The sequence below is a fragment of the Theropithecus gelada genome, chromosome 14, assembly GCF_003255815.1.
Source record: "Theropithecus gelada isolate Dixy chromosome 14, Tgel_1.0, whole genome shotgun sequence".
Taxonomy (NCBI): domain Eukaryota; kingdom Metazoa; phylum Chordata; class Mammalia; order Primates; family Cercopithecidae; genus Theropithecus; species Theropithecus gelada.
Genome location: NC_037682.1, coordinates 103284122 through 103307493, shown reverse-complemented (window position 1 = coordinate 103307493; position 23372 = coordinate 103284122). Strand labels below are relative to the sequence as shown.

The following is a 23372-nucleotide window of genomic DNA, read 5'->3' as shown; positions in this document are numbered from 1 at the left end:
CTCCACTGCCAGACAGATTGACTGGCTTTGTGACTTTGGATCAGTCTTTGTGAGCCTTAGTTTCTCCCATCTGTAAAGTTAAAATGATAAATATACCTAGTCAGCAGGTTGCTGTAAAGGCCCAATGTGTTAAAATCAGCTCACTCCATTCATACCTTGAGATCATACATACTTGTGCACCTTAGGCAAAGCATTCTCTTAGCTTGCTAACATAAAAGCTAGTGGCAAGCAGTAGTAACAGTAATAACAGTAATGATCCCCATCATTACAGCTTCGTGGAAGAGTACAATCTATGAAGTTATAAGAACTAGAGCTAATTTCTAGTTTTATCACTTTCAAGCTTCAAGTCCTCTAGGAAAGTTATTTTTTCCACATCTATAAATGTAGGGATAATCCACCTACCCAGATAGGATGCTGCGAGGATTAAATGAGATTAAGAATGTAAAATGCCAGAGCATACTAGACGTGAAAGGTCAGCTCTCCTCCTCCTGTGAAACCATTACCACCAACTGTTGCCTTTCAGAGAAAAAGGTCCCAAAAAAGTAGATAGGAGTGGTAGAAAAAGTTAGAGGGAGCTTAAGGGTTTAAGAGAGAAAAGACGGTACATCTGGGGAAAGAGCTTCAGATACAGTCTAAACCTAGTGAACACCACTGTGGTCTGCCTTTGGTATCCAGGAGTGTGAGGCAATGGGGGTGCCAGGGAGAAGTTCTCTCTTTACAAAGTAACCTCAGCTCAGCTCCACAGTCCACTTTCCAAAATGACTGTCAGAAAGGCCTTATCTTCACAATACCACCTCTATGACTAACCACCCCTAAAACACCGTATCCCATATGGACACATACAGATATATATATTTCTAATTTTCCAGAAAAACTACACTCTCAGATGAGTCAAGGACTAGATGTTCCCATGAGTCAGAAACTAGATGTTCTCATGAGTCAAGGACTAGATGTTAAATGAGTCAAGGACTATGTTCAAATGTTAATTTCACTCACAGGATAAAGCAGCACAAGAAACTCTTGGATGTGTGTTCAGAGATCCTGAAATACATACAATAATTGCTGCACTTTAAACCATAATCACAGGATGAGTTTTAGTGCCTGTAAATTGAGGATACTCTCCAAATAGCACGGGTAAGGTTTTTTTTTTTTTTTTTTTTGAGACAGGGTCTTGCTCTGTTGCCCAGGCTGGAGTGCAGTGGCACGATCTCAGCTCACAGCAGTCCTTGCACTTCAACCTCCTGAGTAGCACAGGTGTGCTCCACCATACCCGGCTAATTTTTGTAAAATTTTTTGTAGAGACAGGGATTCGCTATGTTTCCCAGGCTGGTCTCCAAATCCTGGGCTGAAGCAATCCACCCGCCGTGGCCTCCCAAAGTGCTGGGATTACAGGTGTGAGCCACCACCTGGCCCATTGGTAAGTTTTAATGTCTCCAGGAGCCCTTATAGAGTCACATCATTCTGAAATTCCTCAGACCTGGTGAAATAAACTCAAAGGAGTGAATGGGACAGAGGCCTGTAAAGAAGGTGGCCTGGCCTCTTTATTGCCTTAGGCTCTCATGGTACACTTCACAGGCAAGAGAACAAGAGCTAGGAACGCTTCTCTGGACCCGTGGTAGCCCAGTTTCAACCTCTGCTTTACAAATCTAGCACAAAGAAAGCTTCCTGTTCACTTACAAGAGGAATGGTACTAAGTAATTATTTCTATTTTCTGTAGGTAATATGAATATAGAAACTTGGGTCTATAGGAATATTAAAAGAAACACTGAAGGACAGGCTCACTAAGCTGTAACAATATTACATGTGCTGAGGTCTTCTATAACCTTGTCAAAGCACTTCAAATGTTATATTTATATATGTTTTTGAGACTGGTCTTGCTCTGTTGCCCAGGCTGGAGGGCAGAGGTGTGAATCACAGCTCACTGTAGCCTTCATCTCCCAAGCTCAAGTGATCTTTTTGCCTCAGCCTTCCAAAGAGCTGGGACCACAGACTCACACGACCATGCCTGGCTAATATTTTTTTAACTATTATTATTTTTTTTTGGGTAGAGACAAGGTCTCACTATGTTGTGGAGGCTGGTCTTAAACTCCTTGGCTCAACTGATCCTCCTGCCTCAGCCCCCAAAGTGCTGGGACTACAGGTGTGAGCCACTGCCCTCTGCCAAACACTGGATTTGTAATCATCTGAAGAATGGGTTAAGGAAGACTTTGGTGTTAGGCAGATTGGGGATCAAATCTTGGGTTTTCCATTAGCTATGTAATCTTGAACAAATTACTTAACTTCTTGGAGCCTTGGTTTCCTCATCTGAAAAATAGGGACAATATTTACACTTCATAAAGTAGTTGTATTGATAGAAATAGATATTATATTGCGATTGAAACACAGTAGGTAGCCAATAAACAGAAGCTATCGTTGCTATTATTATTTATTATTTTACTTATCTGTCTATCACATCAGACTAAGTTCCTCGGGAGCAGAGAATAGGGGACAATAGTCTGTACTCCCAACTCTCAGCATATCATCTGCAGACAAGAGCTGCTCGATAAAGGTTTACCATATGAATATGTTGTTCCTACCTCTTTTAAAAGTGCTCTACTACGTGACAGGAGCTGACTTAAGCTCTCTGAAGATAATTTCTTCTTAGTTCTATGAAGTATCCTTATTTTAGGAGAAAGTGAGGATATAAAGTTAAGTATTTTGCCAGAGGTTATACAGCTAGCTACTAAGTTGCACCAGTGGAATAGAAACCAAGTTTAACTACTTCGAGGCTTCATTGTTAACCACTACCTTCATGTCTTTCACTGGCATGTCAAAAATAGTTATTTTTGAAGAAGTTAATAATTGTCAGGGTTAAGAAGTGGAAGCAAAAGGCACTTAAAAATAAGAGCCTTTTAATTTCTTCACAGGAATCTGGATAACTTGCTTCACCCAGTCTGCAGCTTTCTGCCTAAATGCATAAGGTGCATTGTGAAGTGGGGGGTGAGTAGGGGGGGATGAAATATGAAAATGCAGGATTTATTTCTTACTGCCATTTATTCAAATGACATGGACTATATTCATGTTTCATCATACTAACCAATTTCATTCATTCCTTCATTAAACATCAGCATTCCATACACATGTCAACCACTGTGCAAACACAGAAGTCTTGCAACAACACAAAATAATAATCATCTGACTTTTGGAAAGCATTATGAAAACAATCACTTGGGCATTCGTCTCTCTCTCTACCAGACTCAGATCCAGCCTAGCCCTGCTAGAAAGCAAACAGCTTTCTAGTTTAATATCTTCTCTAACTCTGATATGCAAGTTAATACCTAAAACTTTGGCTATGTTCCTCAGACATTCTGCTTGCTATTATAAACAAAACATTTATGCCATGCCATGTGGCTTCATTTTGACTTTTTTAAACTCTTAATTTTGAAATATTTTTAGATTTACAGAAGAGTTGCAACAGTAAATTCAGAATTCCTCATACCCTTCACCCAGCTTCCTCTAATGTTAACATTTTACATACCTACAGTATAATCACCAAAACTAAGCTTCAATTATCAAAACATTGATTCACTACTATTAATTAAACTACAGACTTAACATTTCATGAGTTTAGTCACGTGTTCCTTTTCAGTTCAGGAATTCCACATTGCATTTAGCCTCCTGACTCCTTAGTCTTCTCCAATTTGTATTCATATTCTCTCACCTGGGTTCTATATGGTCTGAAATATTTATAGAAGAGGATTCGGGGTAGAGTCTTTAATTACAGATCAGTTACTGACTCTCATGAAAATCAACTAGGCCTCAAAAGCTGAGTCCTCTATCTCTTAATTAACCAGCAACAGCAGACCAAGGATATATCTGAACATAGCCCTAGAGCTGCTATTATTGTTTTCTGCTCTATATTTTGAAAGTTGACTGACTGACCTATATCATCCTAACAAAAACCAGTATTACTGTCATCACTAAATTGTATAAATTATATAAATTATCAGTGCCCAAAATTATCATTAGCAAAGGCATGATGTTTTAGGAATAAGAGGGTCTTGCATAGAGTAAATAAGCTGATTCTGATGATTATTGTCTAATGGGAACCAGGTACAAAATGGAGAATTCTGTTTGTTGGAATGAAGTAATGAAATAAATCAAATACTAACATGCATATAAATCACCTGGGGAAATTGCTAAAGTGCAGACTCTGACTCAGTACGTTTAGGGACGGGCCTCAGATTCTGCATTTGTAACAAGCTTTGAAGTGATGCTCATGCTGCTGGTCTCCAGACCACTCTTTGACTAGCCAGAAAACAGAATGAAACAGAGGCGGTGAAAAATATACAGAAGATTTAAACAGTTTGTCAATGTTTACTGTTGCAAAAGATTACACTTGCTAAATTCTTTTAGGATTTTTATTTAAACAGGAGACGTAAGAAAATTGTTAGGTTAAACTAAGTCATTTGTTTTTAAAAAAGGAAAAAAACAAACAAAACATTGAAAACCAATCTTCAAGCTAAGGAAAAGTAAATGATTTCTAGGAATCAACACCACTGAGGCAATTTTGAATCTCCAGCAGTGTGTTATAATGTCTAATTTATAATTTAAAAAATCCTCCTACAGAGCAGCAGATGGCTTTAGGGTTAAATTTATCCTTGTTTCTAAAATTACCAGTAGAATTCAGCTAGCCAGGCTTGATGAAGAGTTACACATCCTTTGTAATTATAATAGGAGTGAAGAAGACAATTATGAGGAAATGAAAGCTGACAAATGAAAGGTGGAGAGTGATAGAGATGAAGCTGACCCATTGCACAAACTGAATGTGGATCAGCCAACACTGACGTCAATGCATACTTTGTTGCCCACCAGCAAGAAAAGGTCAGTTGCACAGTTCATTTCCAAACATCAGTCACTCTCCCATCTGACAGGAGGGAAGGGAACAATCATCACAGTTGAGATGAAATGTGATCCTGTTGACCAATGTAAGACATCTATTTGTCCAGTCAGAGAGTTCAATGAACTAAGAAGCAAATAAATAATCTTCCTTAGCTTAAATGAAGTAAGGGGAAGGGAAATGAAGAGGGAAAAAAAAATCAAACCAAACCGAACCCTTTGAGCCATCTTCCATATTCCCAGCTTACTATGGAATGCTAAGTAGGACTTAAGGATACAAAGTGTCATTGTGCTTTTTGATGTAAAGCTCTTTTTACTTTTTACATAACGCTAGTGGCAGGAGGAGAACAAATGGAAGACTTGCAATAAATATTTTTCCAATAAAAATAAAATACTTAAAAAAAATATATTTTTCCTATCTCTATCTTTGCCTCTCCTACCCTTTTTCAGTTCTAGGGGACAAATCTGAAATCATATATACAGAAACCCTGACTCAAGGTCATCTAGTAAGTAGGAAGGTTGTTAGAAGCAATGATGGGCCAATGCTTCAAATCAGAAAGGAAGCATTCCTCTTGGGCTCAAGGCAAGTGACTCGTGATGCACAGGTCAGACTAATCAGGCTAATTACACAATACTAATTACATTTAAGGTCTCTCTCAGCAAAAAATTAAGTTGCATCAACCAGAGACAATTGAGAATATGTGAAAAACTTTCCTTGGTCCTAAAAGGTTTGTATTAATAAGGCTTTAAAGCCTTAGTTAATTAAAAAAACATGCTTAAAATTAAAATTTTAAGGCTTTGTTTTCACATGGAATCAATTATACATTGAATACAAATAATAGCTACCTTGTATTGAGTGTTTACATGGTGCCAGGAGCTTTATCTAACAATTTATTTAACAAACAGTTAACTAGCACTATGTGCCGGGCACCGTTCTAAGTACCCTACAAACATTAACTCAAGTAATAATCACTATGAGATATGAACTTTCATCATTCTCCCTTTACAGATAAGGAAACTGAGAAGAGTGAAGTCAGGAGACGTGGTCAAGGTCACAAAGCTAGTAAGTGGCAGAGGCGGGAATCAAACCCAGGTATCCTCACTTTACAGCCCATACTCTGACCTATTACCCTACATCGCCTCCCTGTCTCCAATATTATCACCGATCTCTACAATCTGTTCCTGAAAAACAGATTTGTATTTAATAGATATGGAAACCCAGGCCTAGAGAGTGTAAATAATCGGCCCAAGGTCATAGCTACTAAGTGGCACAGCCAGAATTTGCACTAGCACTGTTACTCAACTCAGTACTCTACATGAAGCCCTGTTTAACGTGTGATTAATTCATAGATTTTTATCCTTATTTAAGTATTTATTATAAACATTTTAGATTGGGAAAGTTGGAGAATAAAACTAAATATTCTTCATCTATTTATTCTCAACTTAATGCCTAAATAGCCAGAGCCAAGATAGCTAGGTGGAAATAGTACTGCAATTACTAAAACTACTGAAAGCCAATATTGCTTTGCATTCAGCCTCTTACTGTGAATGTCCTCACACTCACTTTTTACAAAGGTTGGAGGTCTCATGGTTGAAGTAATGAGTACACACTGGTGTGGGTGAATCCATGGCTCATTAGTGTCTCAAGTTTTGTTTTATTTTTTTGTTTGAGACGGAGTCTTGCTCTGTCACCAGGCTGGAGTGCAGTGGTGTGATCTCGGTTCACTGAAACCCCCGACTCCCTGGTTCAAGCGATTCTCCTGCCTCAGCCTCCCGAGTAGCTGGGATTACAGGCCTGTGCCACCATGCCCAGCTAATTTTTGTAGTTTTAGTAGAGATGGGGTTTCCCCATGTTGGCCAGGATGGTCTCGAACTCCTGACCTCGTGATCCGTCCACCTTGGCCTCCCAAAATTCTGGGATTACAGGAGTGAGCCACCGTGCCTGGCCTGTCTCAAGTTTTTACTCACGGGGAGAACATAACCTAGAAACTGATCTCAAAGCCATGTTTCTGTTATTTATTAAAATGAACCATGTTTGATACTTCCATTTTGTTTTATAAACACAAAAATATTTTAATTTAAACCTAGTTTTGGCTTGTGCTTCTCTTCAATTTCAATATACAGGATGGCTAAAACAGTTCATTTATTCAGCTTATTTTGCAATTAAAGAGGTTTTCATAAGCCAAAAAAAAAAAAAAACCACACACAACCAAAACAAAACCAAAAAACAAAAAAAAGTATAATTTGAGAGAGTAACTTTGTAAGGGTTCTTGTAATTTCTTCCCATGGAGCCCTATTTTTCCCAAGTGTTAGATTCCATTACGATTTAAGAGTTCTCAGAGACAAGAAGATGATTCTTAAAGAAAATCAGGGCCATCAAGAAGTTATAAAATCTACATATAAAAATAAATATCCTGGAGAAATTATTTAAAGACACTGGAATCCATCTAAACACTTTATGGCATGTGGAATGATCTGGCCCATGCCTACCTCTCCTGGCTCTTTTCCTATCATTCTCACTGGCTAACACCTGCAGTTTCCTTACCACTCCAATTTGCTCTGTCCTCTCAGCCTTTGCATGTGCGGATCCACCTGCTTGAGGAAGCTACCCCAGCCTCAATCTCTATCTCTCTTTCTTCTTCTCTCCTTTTTTTTTTTGAGACTGACTCTCGCTCTGTTGCCTAGGCTGGAGTGCAGTGCAGTGGTGGGATCTCAGCTCACTGCAATTCAGCCTCCCAGGTTCAAGCAATTCTCCAGCCTCAGCCTCCTGAGTAGCTGGGACTACAGGCGCACGCCGCCACGCCCGGCTAATTTTTTGTATTTTAGTAGAGACGGGGTTTCACCATGTTGCCCAGGCTGGTCTTGAACTCCTGAGCTCCGGCAATCTGCCCGCCTCGGCCCCCCAAAGTGCTAGGATTACAGGCATGAGCCACTGCTCATGCCTCTCCCTCTTTCTCTGTCTCCCCCATCCCAATCCCACCACAAATACCTTCTTGTTAATCAAGTGTTAGCTAATAATTTCCCTGATTCTTCCAGACAGAGTTAGTCTTTCTCCTAGCCTCATGGCCCTGAAAACAATGATCTTTTTGTGTTATGTTAACTTAAAGGTCTGGTTCTTATTTGATTAACTCCTTGAGGTAAGAGCAGAGTTAAGCTTTTTGTCACTGCTGCTGTTTTTTGTCTTGAAATGTATGAACCTCCAGGACTTAGTCCAAGGGCAGAACAGAAGCTTAAGAAACATCTACTAAAATTTTTGAGGATAGTGGAGACGACAGAGAATTAAGTGTGGGCAAGAAAATTTGAGTGCTTGGATATACTGCGCGCGTGTGTGTGTATGTATGTCTGCTTGTAAGGAATGGAAGCAGGGACACTAAATATACAACCATAGAATGATGGACCCCAAAATTCAGTTAGTGAGTACCCCTTCAGGAAGCAGTGGCAGAATGCTTGGAAATGACAACATGGTGTAGTGGGAGAAGGACAGATACTGTGGTCAGACAGACCTAGGTTTGAATTCCAGGTCTACTACTTATTATCTGTGTCACCTTGGCCAATTGTTTAATCTCTTTGCATCTCAGCTTTCTCATCTAGTAACTGGCAATAGCTAAGTGGCTCCCAAGGTTGCTGTGAAGATGAAGAAAGAATCTAGCTGAATACCTGAAAACAGTGAGGGCTCAATTAAATGTAAGTCATCACACTGTCTTCACCAGAGAGAACAACTTCACCAATCTGAATTTTTACCTGACTTCTATAAAATTGGAAGGACTTGAAGATTAGATACTAAAAAATGAAAATAAAAACCAAAAAGACAAAACAAAAACCTAAGATATCACACAATGACAGCAGAAGCACTGATTTGACCCACCTATATTTTATGCCAGAATTATACTAGATATACTATAGCCAGGCAAAACTTGGTTATAACGTCAAAGCAATATTCTGTGTTTTTTGTTTGCAAGTTTCTTTGGTGTCTTACTTTGACATTTTCTTTTGAGATGTTAGTGACAGCACCTTGTAATTCCTACAGCACATGATTTACATACCTATAACCTTTCTCTGTCTAAAAAAACTCCTAGAACACATGCACACTTACGTTTCTTGTAGCACTATTTACAATAGCAAAGACTTGGAACCAACCCAAATGCCTGTCAATGATAGACTGGATAAAGCAAATGTGGCACATATACACCATGGAATACTATGCAGCCATAAAAAAGAATGAGTTCATGTCTTTTCAGGGACATGGATGAAGCTGGAAACCATCATCCTCAGCAAACTAATGGAACAAAAAACCAAACACCACATGTTCTCATTCATAAGTGAGAGCTGAACAATGAGAACACATATACACAGGGAGGGGAACATCACACACAGGGGCCTGTTGGGGGTTGAGGGGAGGCGGGGAGGGAGGGGAGGGAGAGCCTTAGGATAAATACTTAATACATGCAGGGCTTAAAACCTAGATGACGGGTTGATAGGTGCAGCAGATCACCATGGCACATGTATACCTGTGTAACAAATCTGCACGTTCAGCACATGTATCCCAGAACTTAAAGTAAAAAAAAAAAAAAGGTTCCCTTGGAAAAACAAAACAAAACAAAAAACTCCTAGAACTCCTTTGAGCTATTGTTTTGGCAAATATTTTGTTTTGATAATAAGGGAATGTAAAGGTGAAGCAGGAGTTTCCTCCTTCTTTCTACAGAGCAAAGGACTTAAAAAAAAAAAAAGACTTTCTCTGAAAAAGACAATTTTAGGGCAGCCGGTGCTTTCAAGGAGCATTAACCAAAATATCCCAGTGAAGTTCATTACAGAAGGTTGGCAAACAAGAGTGAAATAAATGACACCAAATGGAAGGTCCAAAAGCAGAGGAAGGGGAAAAAACAAATGGAAGTGAACACACATAAACTATGAAAGCATTCTAATTTCGTGCATCACATTTTCACAACAAAAATGACAAATCGATACAAATCTTTATATATATGTATATACATGTGTTATATATGTATATATACACACACACACACAAATGAATATAACAAATTAACTTAAAAACACTTTGTCTTATTCAGGTAATCCCATTAGAAAAAAAATCACAAGACTACAGAATGGAAAATACATTACATATCCTGTAACATATGCAATATTGACATTTAAAACGAATAAAAATTATTTGCCTTCCCCTAATTGCCTAAGACAAAAACTAATGGGAAACGGCACAGAAACAAATCAGTTCGATGTACAAACATGAGGGTTTTACCTTATATTTTATATCATAATACAGCAAACCGAGGAAGCTACTTTGTCCCTAAACTTACTGAGTTCAATGAGTATCCAACCTAACAGGTCAATTAATAATTTCTTGGTCAGCCCCTGTCATCTGGATGTTTCCCTGCTCTTCTTTAACAATCTTAGGACAGAACACCACCATGTGCAACTTTGCTAAGCTTTTAACCCGTGTTTTCTCTTCTTCAAAACCCAAGTCAAACAAAATCTCCCTTACATACCTTCAACCTCTACCAACCTCTAGTGCTGCTGCTGTAGTTCAGACTCATGTTTTCTTAAATGGACTATTGCACTAGATTCCTTATTAGTCTTCCTGTCTTCCACCTCACCCACATCTCTCACCTATCTTTTTTTTTTTTTTTTTTTTTGAGACGGAGTCTCGCACTGTCGTCCAGGCTGGAGTGCAGTGGCACGATTTCGGCTCACTGCAAGCTCTGCCTCCTGGGTTCACGCCATTCTCCTGCCTCAGCCTCCTGAGTAGCTGGGACTACAGGCACCCACCACCATACCTGGCTAATTTTTTTGTATTTTTAGTAGATACAGGGTTTCACTGTACTAGCCAGGATGGTCTTGATCTCCTGACCTCGTGATCCACCAGCCACGGCCTCCCAAACTGCTGGGATTACAGGCGTGAGCCACCACGCCCGGCCATCTCCCACCTATCTTAACTCTGCTGCCAGAGACATATTTCTGACATGCAAATCTAATCATGTTATCCCAATTCCACTTTACCCCCATCCATGCCCTATAATTTTCAGTAGGCTAGATTCCCCATTACCTACAGAATAAACTCTGAAATCTTTGACATGGCATTCAAGATGTTTCATATTCTGGTCTTTACCTATCTGCTCCCCCTGTATCAATCCCGCATGCCTACAGATTTTACATGTTACCAATTTTGAATTTACAGTTCCCCACCATTCCAATCTCTGTCTGCCTGCCTGCAACATTCTGCTTCTGTTTATCTTCCTGACATGCTTCTCTAACTTCTCTCTCAAGTCTAAGTTCAAATAATTCCTTTTCTGTGAAGCTTCCTTGACTCTACAGGTAGCCTGCTGTTCCATCACCTATACTCCTACAGCAGTTTGTATATACTTTTAAAATTGCAACTATCATACTGTATTTTTTCAGTTTTATTAAAGTGTAATTGACAAAAATTGTATATATTCAAGGTGTACAACATGTTATTTTGATATATGGGTATGTTGTGAAATGATTTCCACATATCATATTGTACTTAACATAGCACAGTACCTGATACATATTTATTGAGTGAATTAGAGTTTTGACTATGTAAATATAGAAAATGAGAATATAAAAGAAAACATTTTACAATTGTGAAAAGGCAAAGAGAAAAACAGGCAAACTAATCTCTACCCAACTTAGTTTTCATGTTATAAACCAAACCCCTGTTGTATCAGAGCAAGGCAAGGTGTTTTTCTGTCTCAAGTATTTCTCATTCTACTTCCACCACTTCCTTTGCCTTTTCTCTGCTTCTGGCTGTAGCCATCAGTCATAATTAGGAGAGCAGGCCAGAGTACCAGCAACCAGCATTGCTCCTCCAGCCCCGTCCTCTCTCTAATCACTCTGACATTCAGACGAATGTGCCTCTTCCAGCAGAGCCCCCTGCCAACGGAATCTGGACACATCAGACGCCAGATGTAGCTCTGACCTGTGTATATTAATAATGAGCTCATTCCCTTACTTTTAATTACACACAGAACTAAGGAAATGAATAAAATGGACTTTGAGAAAGCCTGATGTCATCAGGTAGAAACGCTGCTGAATCTGTGCCTGCAGGTCTGTTTCCACACACTGAGTGCAGTGGCTCACGTCAGATCATGTTAGAGCCAATTGTGTCCCAGTTACCTGCTATTTTGATATTCATGTTGTTATCCAGCAGGAGATTTTCAGCTTTGAGGTCACGGTGCACAATCTTCCGACCATGACAATAATCAACAGCAGATAGGATTTGCCAGAATTTTCGCCTGGCTTCAGACTCATTTAACCGGCCATGATTAGCAAGATAGTCTGTAAATGAAAAGAGGATTAAGAATTAGTCACCAAAATAAAATAACTCCACTATTAGTAGTCAGGAAATTTTTTTCCTCAAAACATTTTTTTTTTTTTTTGGCTGGGTGCAGTGGCTCACGCCTGTAATCCCAGCACTTTGGGTGGCCGAGGTGGGCAGATCACAAGGTCAGGAGATCGAGACCATCCTGGCTAACACGGTGAAACCTACTCTACTAAAAATACAAAAAATTAGCCCGGTGTGGTGGCGGGCACCTGTAGTCCCAGCTACGCGGGAGGCTGAGGCAGGAGAATGGCGTGAACCCAGGAGGCGGAGCTTGCAGTCAGCTGAGATTGCACCACTGCACTCCAGCCTGGGTGAAAGAGCGAGACTGTCTCAAAAAACAAACAAACAAAAAAGTTTTTTTTGTTGTTTTTTAAAAAACAATAATTAGTGATAAAGTAATATGGTGTTTTCCAAGTTTCTTGTCTTTGAAGAAGTATTTCTTTTTCTTTTTTTTTTTTTTTTACAGAGTCTCACTCTGTTTCCCAGGCTGGAGTGCAGTGGCACGATCTGAGCTCACTGCAACCTCCTCCTCCCAGGTTCAAATGATTCTTCTGCTTCAGCCTCCCGAGTAGCTGGGATTACAGGCACCTGCCACCACGCCCAGCTAATTTTTGTATTTTTAGTATAGATGGGGTTTCACCATGTTGGCCAGGCTGGTCTCGAACTCCCGACCTCATGATCCTCCTGCTTCGGCCTCCCAAAGTGCTGAGACTACAGGTGTGAGCCACTGTGCCTGGCCCGGAGAAGTATTTCTAATCATATTTCACTGCAGTCCAAACAAATGGTGACAGCCCAAGACCAGTCAGCAGCAAGCAGCATAATATTCACAGTACAATTCAACATAATTTTTTTAAAGTCTAGGTATTCTATTTGTTGAAAAGCTTATTATTTCACACTTTAAAAAACTAAAAGTTATGTAAAACAGAGGAAATAAATGAAGTATCTGACATCTCGTCACACAGAAGACATCTTTTCTGAAACACTGTTTTCATGCAATTATTATACAAACCACTTGTAACATGAGATATGGTGATACCTGGAAGTAGCTTAAATAATTCACGCCCTGAGCTGTTGGAAGGAATTCTCATCTACCCAAGAACATGCAGACTTGTGCTCTAAACCAAACACTGTCATGACAACCATATTCTCTAAACTATAAGACAAATACATTTTGCAAGATACACTATCTTTATGCAATGTTATAATCTTTATTAAAGCAGCTTACCTGAAAATTAATTCTACGTAACTATGTACATCAATTCAATAAAACTAAACATTACCACTCATTAACACTTCACCCAAAGATCTGAAAGTCCTCTGAAATTATCTTTTGATCAACACAAATCTTGAAAGACTTTTAAATTTAACATAATTGTCCTAACTAGGGAACTGTATTAGTGACTCAGTATTCCCAGTCACCTGCACATGTTTTCTGCTCTAGTGTTTACTAGTTTACAGGTTTTTAAATTCCCTGCCTTTGGCTCATGTCCTTCTCAATATTTACTATATATTTTTTTCTTTAGTTTTTCGAGATAGAGTCTTGTCTGTCACCTAGCTGGAGTGACAGTGGTGCAATCTTGGCTCACTGCAACCTCTGTTCCCCAGGTTGAAGCAATTCTCATGCCTCAGTCTCCCGAGTAACTGGGACTACAGGTGCACGCCACCATGCCTGGCTAATTTTTATATTTGTAGTAGAGACGGGGTTTCACCATGTTGCCCAGGCTGGTTTTGAACTTCTGACCTTGGGTGATCTGCCCACCTTGGCCTCCCAAAGTGCTGAGATTATAGATGTGAGCCACTATGCCTGGCCTACTTGCTATAAAATTTACTAACATTTACACAATACTTTATACTTTACAAAGCATGTTCATATCACAGTGTCTCATTTCATCTTTCTAAAACCTATGATAACTATTACTTAATTTCCATTTTATAGATGAGAAAGCTGACAATCAGAGGGGATTAAGTAATCTGGCTGAATTTGTACAACTGGTGACTGAACAGTCAATCTGGGGATGTAATATTTGACTTAATTTTTTATCATATTAAGCATCTTTACTAGACTCCTGTTGAAATCCTAACCATCCTTTTATTTGTTTATTTATTTTTTAGTCAGGGTCTCATTCTGTTATTGCCCAGGGTGGAGTATGGTGTGCAATTATAGCTCACCTCAACCTCAACCTCCTGGACTCAATTAATCCTTCTACCTCAGCCTCCTGAGTAGCTGGGACTACAGATGCATGCACATCTGGTTAATTATTAATATTTTATTTTTTGTAGAGATGGGGTCTCACTCTCTACCTTGGTCAGGCTGGTCTCAAACTCCTGGACTCAAGCAATCCTCCTGCCTTAGCCTCCCAAAGTGCTGGGATTATAGGTGTGAGCCATCACACCAGACCCTAACCATCCTTTCAAAACTCTAATTAAATGACACCTTGCCCTTAAATAGTCCCTGATCACTTCAAACAGAAATAACCTGTTCTCTCAACACCTTGTCATTTATCATACACTGCCTCACACTGTATGTAATAATCCACATACGTATAATAAATATCCCAAGGTACACACACATGTGTACACACACAGCCCTAACTTTAAAAGAGGGGTCCTTAACCCATGGGTCACGGACCAGCACTGGTCCATGGCCTGTTAGGAACGCGGTCCCCTGCCATAGGAATGCGAACCCTATTGTGAACTGCAAATGTGAGGGATCTAGGTTGCGCCCTCCTTTTGAGAATCTAATGCCTGATGATCTGAGGTAGGACAGTTTCATCCCCAAATCATCCTCCCCATCCTGGGTCTGTGGAAAAATTGTCCTCCACTTACTTGGTCCCTGGTGCCATTTAAAAGGTTGGGGACTACTGCTTTAACACATAGTGTTTTGTTTTGAAGTATTAAAGACAATGTCATTTAAGCCTCCTGAAGACAGGAACCGTTTTATTCTCTTTTGTACTCTGCAATGCTTAGCAATAAGCACAAAGCATCCTATGTATAATTCTGAGTACTTAGCTGATTAGCCATATTCTAAATATTACAGGCTTTAAATTTAAGTGGACATTTTATCTATTCTTTTTTATGGGTTAGCATCAGAAACTGAGATGGTCAGCTCATTACATCTTCCCCTTGCCTTTGCAGAACCTGCATAGTAGCTATCCATAATTCTAAAGGAGAACAGATCACTTAAGAACAAGCATGCATAATTTCCAGTCAAAATGTCCAAACTGCCAACTGAGACAGATTATGTTTAAGAACTGGCAAGTAGACAATGTGCCTTCTCTGCATAAGAGCAAACCAGAGGCTCACTTCTACACTGGATGAGCTGGGAAGTCCCTTATAAATATGGACCTTTGGGCAAATATAACCTACGGAGGGGAATGCAATATGCTTTCTGTAAGAAATAACTTTTGAGTAGTTAATAATATCTTTCCTAAGATTCCACCACAAAATGCTATTTAAGCTGTACCTCTAAATGAGACCATTTTTTCATGGACAAATGATTGACTTGTACAGATAGAAAACTTTTTTTTTTCCCTGATGAAAATGCTGAGTCAATGGAGGTTACTGGGAAAGATTTTTGAGATTTTGGCAACACAGAGAAATCTGACAGATTTAATGTGAAAAAGTGCAAGTTTACATATATAGAAAGAAACCCCAAACTACTGATCACAATATGAGTCCCCGGAAGCACAATGGAATCTGTAGTTATTGTTTTTTGAAGCTATCAGTCCAAATTGGGAGAACCACAGGCAAGGGGAAAGAAAAACTTTGAAACGTGGTATCAGGAAGGGCAGTGTCTGAAAAACAAAGGCATGGTATATCTGAATCTAAAGTTACCATGTAAAGCCAGAATCATCACATATCAGTAAATGTATAACACACAGTGTGAGAAAAATGATCTAAATTCCAGAGACAAACTATTTAGAGAAGTGGCACTTTCACTCTTCAGGTAAAAATCTCGGCAGGCATTCCAGGGTATCTATTATCTTCCCCATGCTTTATCATTTCTGCAGTGTAGGTATCCCTGAAAACTGTAACATGTGCTGAGAAATCCATAATAGAAGTAAGTGAGCCAGAAACCTGTGGCTGCAAATAAAATTTGTTTAGGCATGTATCACCCCCTTCGAGGAACATAATCCAAGCTCAAGTTAATGTACACGGTCTTGAAGTTAACATACAAAAAGCACACTCATGTTTCACATTAAAAACCTAATTTATGGCCTGGCACGGTGGCTCACACCTGTAATCCCAGGACTTTGGGAGGCCGAGGTGGGCAGATCACCTGAGGTCAGGAGTTCGAAACCAGCCTGACCAACATGGCGAAACTCTGTCTCTACTAAATATACAAAAATTAGCCAGGCATGGTGGCAGACACCTGTAATCCCAGCTACTCGGGAGGCTGAGGCAGGAGAATCACTTGAATCCGGGAGGCTGCAGTGAGCTAAGATTGAGCCACTACATTCCAGCCTGGGCAACAGATCAAGATTCTGTCTCAAAAAAAAAACAAAAAAACCTTATGATTATAGAACAAACTTATGAATTTAATAGCAACTGTCTATACTAATTGTTTATGTGTGTATTCTTGAGAGCTTGTTTGGAGGTTCTGGCAGGGCAGTGCAGCTACTCACATACCCTTGACCAAAGACCGGTCCTCCTCTATTGGGGATGTTTGTCCTCTTCGACCAAGCCTGCAGCTTTGGGAGGGACGCACGTGGAGGGGTGAGGGAGGAAGGGGAACACCGGTCTAGCCAGCCAGATCAGCTGAATCAACGCTGGCGATCAATGGGGTGACAGATGTTACAGCCACATTGCTCTCATGTCTGCTTATGTGTGTATTTTTGATGAATATAATACAGTTTTTAGAAACTGTTCCCTATGTTTATGTTGGTTCTGATTGCTAAGTGAAATGTAATTTTATGTTTGTTAACTTTAACAACGAAAACTTTTAAGGTAATATTTTGTATAACCCCTCCAGTTTTGCTTTTTTGGTCAATATTTTTTATTGCCATTTTACAAAAATCATGGTCTGCAACAGACTGGCTAATTTAAACTCAATACTGACAGTTTGATAGTTTGAGAAATACTAGCACAGGCAAGGTAAACAGGCAATTACAATACACTGTGATGAAGGTTAGCATAGGTAGAAATGTTCTAATAAATATATTATGTTACAGATATCTTTTAAAATTTTCTATTATGAAAGTTTTGTACATACATAAAATTATATTAAATAGTATAATAAATCAACCAAATTTGAGTTATCAACATTTTGTCATACTTGCTTCATTTATCCGTTTTTTCCTCATGTAACATAAAGCATATTTTGACATCAATTTGTTTCACCCTAAATACTTTTCTATGTATCTCTTAAAAAATGACATTTTCTTACATAAGTGCAATATCATTATCAAACCTAACATAATTAACAATTCCTTATTATCATCTACTACCCAGTCTGAATTCAAATCTCCATAGTTGGCTTGTTTGAATCAGGATACAAACCAAGATGAACATTTTATATTTGTTTATTTTGTTTCTGGAGCCCTTTTACACTGGAACAGGGCCCTTACTCTCACCCTCCCCTTTTCCTGTGCCACTGATTTGAAGAAAATGGGTCGGTCATCCTACATTCTGGATTTGTCCTCTGCTTCCTCACATTACTGTTTAACTTATTCTTCCGTCTCCTATAGTTTCTATAAAGGACTGAACAGATTCAGGCTTAATATCTTTTGGGAGTGGCAAGAATACATCACAGGTGCATCTACTAAGAGGAATATAACATCTGGTTCTTCTTTTAGGAGTGCTAAGATTGGTCAGTAAGTACTGTGAGTGAGAGCCTGATCCTTCAAATAAAGATTCTTATCAATCTTTCTCCTAATATCATGGTTCTCAAACTCCAGTGATTGTCAGAACCCTCAGAGGGCTTGTTAACACACAGCTTACTGGGACTTACCCTTAGGGTTTCTGACATAGCTGGTTTTGGAAAGAGCCTGAGATTTCGTATTTTTAAAAGAAGTATCCAAGTGATGTTTAAGATGCAGGAACAGGGGCCAGACTTTGAGAACCACAGCATTAACAGTTTTAGTATTCATTAGTGGCTGTTACATGAATCAATGATTTCATTAGGGGTTGCAAAATTGTGATTTTTTAATTGATTCCTGCCACATTTATTAGGTGAAATTCTTCTGTAGAGAAGTATTTTTTCTTGTCAACTAGAGTTATTATTCTGAAAAAAACTTCAATAGGTTGGAAGAATGAATGCTTAATTCTTCCTCTTTAAGTACCAATTTTCAAAGTAAGGAGTTGGCACGCTAGCCACTTCCAATGATGACCATTAAGATGTATGTGTTTATTTCCCAGCTTTCTTTTCTCTTTCTTTCATGATTCAAGCACCATAATAAATAACTACAAAGGAGTCTGAGACCAGCCTAGGCGACACAGTGAAATATTATTTCTAAAAAATATAAACTATCACCTTCATGTGGCTAACTTTTGATCTGCTTTATTCTTAGCTGAATGATGTTGGTTCTTTTTCACACTCTTCTCATTTAGTGCCTGTCTCAGGGTGCCTTTCATCACTCAGGTCAAAAGATATCTTAACACTCTGGCCTTGGGCCTTCTGCTCACAGACCCTACTGAAAGTCTAATAAAAATGATACATACATACACATGCACATATACAATTTAGTATATAATTTCTTTTCTTTTCTTTTTTTTTTTTTGAGACAGAGTCTTGCTCTGTCAGGCTGGGGTGCAGAGGTGCGATCTCGGCTCACTGCAAGCTCTGCCTCCCAGGTTCACACCATTCTCCTGCCTCAGCCCCCTGAGTAGCTGGGACTACAGGCACCCGCCGCCACGCCCAGCTAATTTTTTGTATTTTTAGTGGAAACGGGGTTTCACCATGTTAGCCAGGATGGTCTCAATCTCCTGACCTCATGATCCGCCCGCCTCGGCCTCCCAAAGTGCTGGGATTACAGGCGTGAGCCACCGTGTCTGGTCCCCAGTTTAGTATATAATTTCAAGGAGGTCTATAAAATCTTAGGTTTAATACCAGGTTAAGAAACTCTGCCCTGGGAGATTTCATTCATTCCTTAGAATTTTTATAATAATCATCTCCAAATTTGCCAATGATATTTGACATTTCAACAGTTACCTAATTATATATTTATACAGATTTTCTTTCTGCCACTGCAATGTTATCAAGACAGAGCTCATCTTTCTTTTTATAAACTTCATTACCTCCTTCTAAGTCACTATAACTATCATCTTACAGTCAGTCAACCTCAAAAATTTAAGAGTCATCTTCTATCAACCCTGAAGGCTGATGCCCCAACAAGCAGATTCCAAGTTATACAGATTAAAGTTATATATAGTATAATTAATCAATGCTTTCAGTCTGCACTTATAGATAAGTACATTTCATAGCATAGTGCCTGACACATAATAAATGCTCAATAAATGTTAGTTGCTATCATCATCGTTGTTGCTGCTTAGTGGTATCCCTTCTCTTCCCCCAGGGATAAGAGGCAGCCTTCCCAGCATCTTATTAAAGAAGTGGAGGAAACCCAGACAGCTGAGTTCCCTCAAACCTCAGGGGTGTGAGAATCTCTGCATGACTATCTTTAAGTCTCATGTTCTTCAGTCAGAAATTACTAGCATTCCTCAAAGATGGAGCTGAATAATAGCACAAAAGATTAATAATTTATGAAATTAAATATTTAATGTTATGTTAAAAGGATTTAATTTATAATTTTGGGAGTAAAGTAGAAAGGTTGATGCCAATTTAATATTTTATGCTTAAAGAATCTTTTTTTTCTTTAAAAATCTCAGTTAAATCCTGGTAAGAGGTTCCTAACCCACAAATCTGCAGACTTCACAATTCTAGTTACTAAATTTGAAGAGAAACAGTGTTTTCAGGAATATGACCACTATGAACGATGAAGCTCTAATAAGGTAATCAAAACTGGCTCATCTGCTCTCTTCAAAATATTTTGAAGAGCTATTATTTTCAATCCTCAAATCTAAATCTACACTCATCTTTTCCTCTAACAATTCTTTTTTCTAATCAGTACAAAAATGATACTATGAAAACCACCCCCCCCCCTTTTTTTTTTTTTTTTTTTTTGAGATGGAGTCTCACCCTGTCACCCAGGCTGGAGTGCAATGGTGCGATCTTGGCTCACTGCAACTTCCGCCTCCCAGGTTCAAATGATTCTCCTGCCTCAGCCTCCTGATTAGCTGGGATAACAGGGGCCTGCCACCATGCCCAGCTAATTTTTGTATTTTTAGTAGAGACAGGGTTTCACCATTTTGGCCAGGTTGGTCTCAAACTCCTGACCTTATGATCCGCCCGCCTCGACCTCCCAAAGTGTTGGGATTACAGGCGTAAGCCACTATACCAGGCCAAAATACCCCTCTTATGGGTAGATCAAGACTTCAAGCTTGACAGCTCAGCTTGTGCTGGTTCTTGCCAATCACTCTTGGAATATTACTAAGAAAGGAAGGCCCATTAGATGAAATAATCTGAACTGTTTTTAGCACACTGATATATGTACCACCTGACATGTGAACACTAGTAGAAAATGGATTAGGGATTAGGTATCTGATTCTGTATTAATTAGGATAACATGGGTTACCTTAATTTTAAATATTAGGTTATAATACTATTTATAATATTAAACTTTTAACCTTGAGACATATTTATGAATATAAAACTACAGATTGTAAAACACTTTGCTTTTCTCTGTTTGTTTTTGTAAGCACATAATCATTTCAAATTGTGTGTTCAACAAAAATTAAGGAAATTGTTGCTTCTGGTATACTCTGGCAATTTAATTGTGCTTTCAGCAATTTCCCTACATTAGGCTGTTCGCATCTGTTAGATTCTGAATCAGTTCTTCAAGCTATGTGCAACCACCGAAGCAAACCATGGTCTTCTGAGAATTTTTAGTTACGTAGTTGAAAGTTTTCAAGGTTATTTACAATTGACTTTCAAGACTATATGTCCAAGTTTCTGGCAATAATTAAAAGCAAATATAGTCAAACTTTTCTAAAATTATTTATAATCCCCACATAGAAGCTACTAGATTATAAAATATGATGACAGTAACAGATATCAAACAGATGACTTCAAACATTTTCCACATCTTTAATAAAACATGTAAGTAAAATACATTTCCAGATTTCTTTCTACTTAAGAAGATTTAAAAATGTAGTAGAAATAAATTCGAACCGAGGCTCTATTCTTCACTGCTGTGTCATGTTGGGCAAGTTATTCAGGCCTTGGATTACTCTGATTTCTCAGTAAAAAACTCCAAGTTTTGTTTCTGGTGGGAGAGTCATACCTTAAATTGCTCCGCACATCAACTGTCACTTGACGGCAAAGAACCTTTAAAGGGGGTTTTATTCCACATCTATCCTACTGGCTTCTGCCCACACATAGCAATTTCTTTATCCTGTCACATGAGAGTATCATGCTGTCTGCAGCATTAAATAAGAGCCTAGTACTTACAACATAAAATGTACATTAGTAAGAAATTTATAACTCTAATTTTGAAATATTTAATAGGGCAAATCAAGGCTGATAAACATGTACAGAAAACCATAATTTTTTTTGCCAGTTTCCATATATATGTATAGCTCTTAAAAAGCAGCCTAAATATCTCAGTCAATGAGAATAAAATCAATTATATAAGAGTGATGAGCACAGTAGCACAGGGCTCAGGGCCCTCAACTGTCCTGACTTTTTTTCAGGTCAATCTCAAAACACAGTGCTTTCTCCCTCATGGAATCAAATAAAGTAAGTTACACTACTTGAGTCTGAAGAATAAACTCCATTTGACAAATATTTGAGTGACTTATTTGTGTCTCTCACGATGCTTGGCACTTTGGCCTCATGAAACTTCTATTTGAGTGGAGAAAAAGATAATGAATAAGCAGACAAATAAACATTACAATTTCAGGGGGCAATAAATGCTAGAGGTACAGGGATGATCAACTGGAAAGTATCTGGGTGAGGCCATTGTAGACAGGGCAATCATGAAAGGCTTCTTTTTGAAGGTACTATTTCAACTGGGAAAAAAGCACCCTAAAAAAACTGCAGCACATTCACAAAACTGAAAGGAGTCCAATGAGGCTAACGCATAAAGATCAGGGAAGGAGGAAGGCGTACGATGAAACTGAAGAAGTGAAAGTCAAACTAGGCAAGGACTTCTAGGCCTAACACGGGGGTCCGTATCTTAAAATATTGATAGCCACTTAAGGGCTTTAAGTAGATGAAAGACCTGATCTAATTTACATTTTTAAAAAGCACTGAAAAATAACATGAAACTGTGAACTGTACAGTACCATTAAGCAAAAATTAAAACAAAAAATTTAAGCACCTCTATGAAAATGGTCCTAAATGCTAATGTGGGAACCATAAGGAAATAAAGTTCAGTCCCCAGTGGAAAAAAGTACACATAAGAAAAGAAGATTAAGTAATAAAAACTTTAGGCTGGGCGTGGTAGCTCAAGCCTGTAATCCCAGCACTTTGGGAGGCCAAGGCGGGCAGATCACCTGAGGTCAGGAGGTCAGGAGATTGAGACTAGCCTGGCGAAACCCTGTCTCTACTAAAAATACCAAAAAAAAAAAAAAAAAAAAGAAGCAATTAGCCGGACATGGTGGCACACGCCTATAATCTCAGCTACTCAGGAGGTAGAAGTAGGAGAATTGCATGAACTTGGGAGGCAGAGGCTGCAGTGAGCTGAGACCACACTATTGCACTCCAGCCTGGGTGGCAGAGTAAGACTTCATCTCAAAAAAACCAAAAAACAAAAAACAACTTTAATCAGTACTTCAAGACAAAAATAGAATAGATGTCATGAGGCAATACTGGCTTACAGACAAGATGAGATACTGTCTCAAACATCAGAACTCTTAATATAATTCTAGAACAATAGCTGGGTTTTCTTACTGATTTCAATATATGTAGTAACATTTCATTAACTGTCCCAGAGCTGTTTTTTTAGGCAATAATTTAAAAAAAAAATAACTGAATAGTCTGGGAAAGTGCCAGAGTCACATTTAATACTACCAGATTATGATGATGTCATCTGGATGGTATTAAACATTCCAGACAATTCCCCAAATAGGTACT

At 38.8% G+C, this 23372-nt stretch overlaps 1 protein-coding gene across 2 annotated transcripts in view; it reads right to left on the bottom strand.

The window, feature by feature from the left end:
• The window catches only part of SIK2 (salt inducible kinase 2), a 126741-nt gene that overhangs the window by 27553 nt on the left and 75816 nt on the right, over positions 1-23372 (bottom strand). For both annotated transcript variants that reach the window (XM_025355509.1, XM_025355510.1), the window contains exon 4: positions 12031-12192. In XM_025355509.1, the coding sequence (XP_025211294.1) occupies positions 12031-12192 (162 nt within the window). The remainder of the gene's footprint in view (positions 1-12030; positions 12193-23372) is intronic.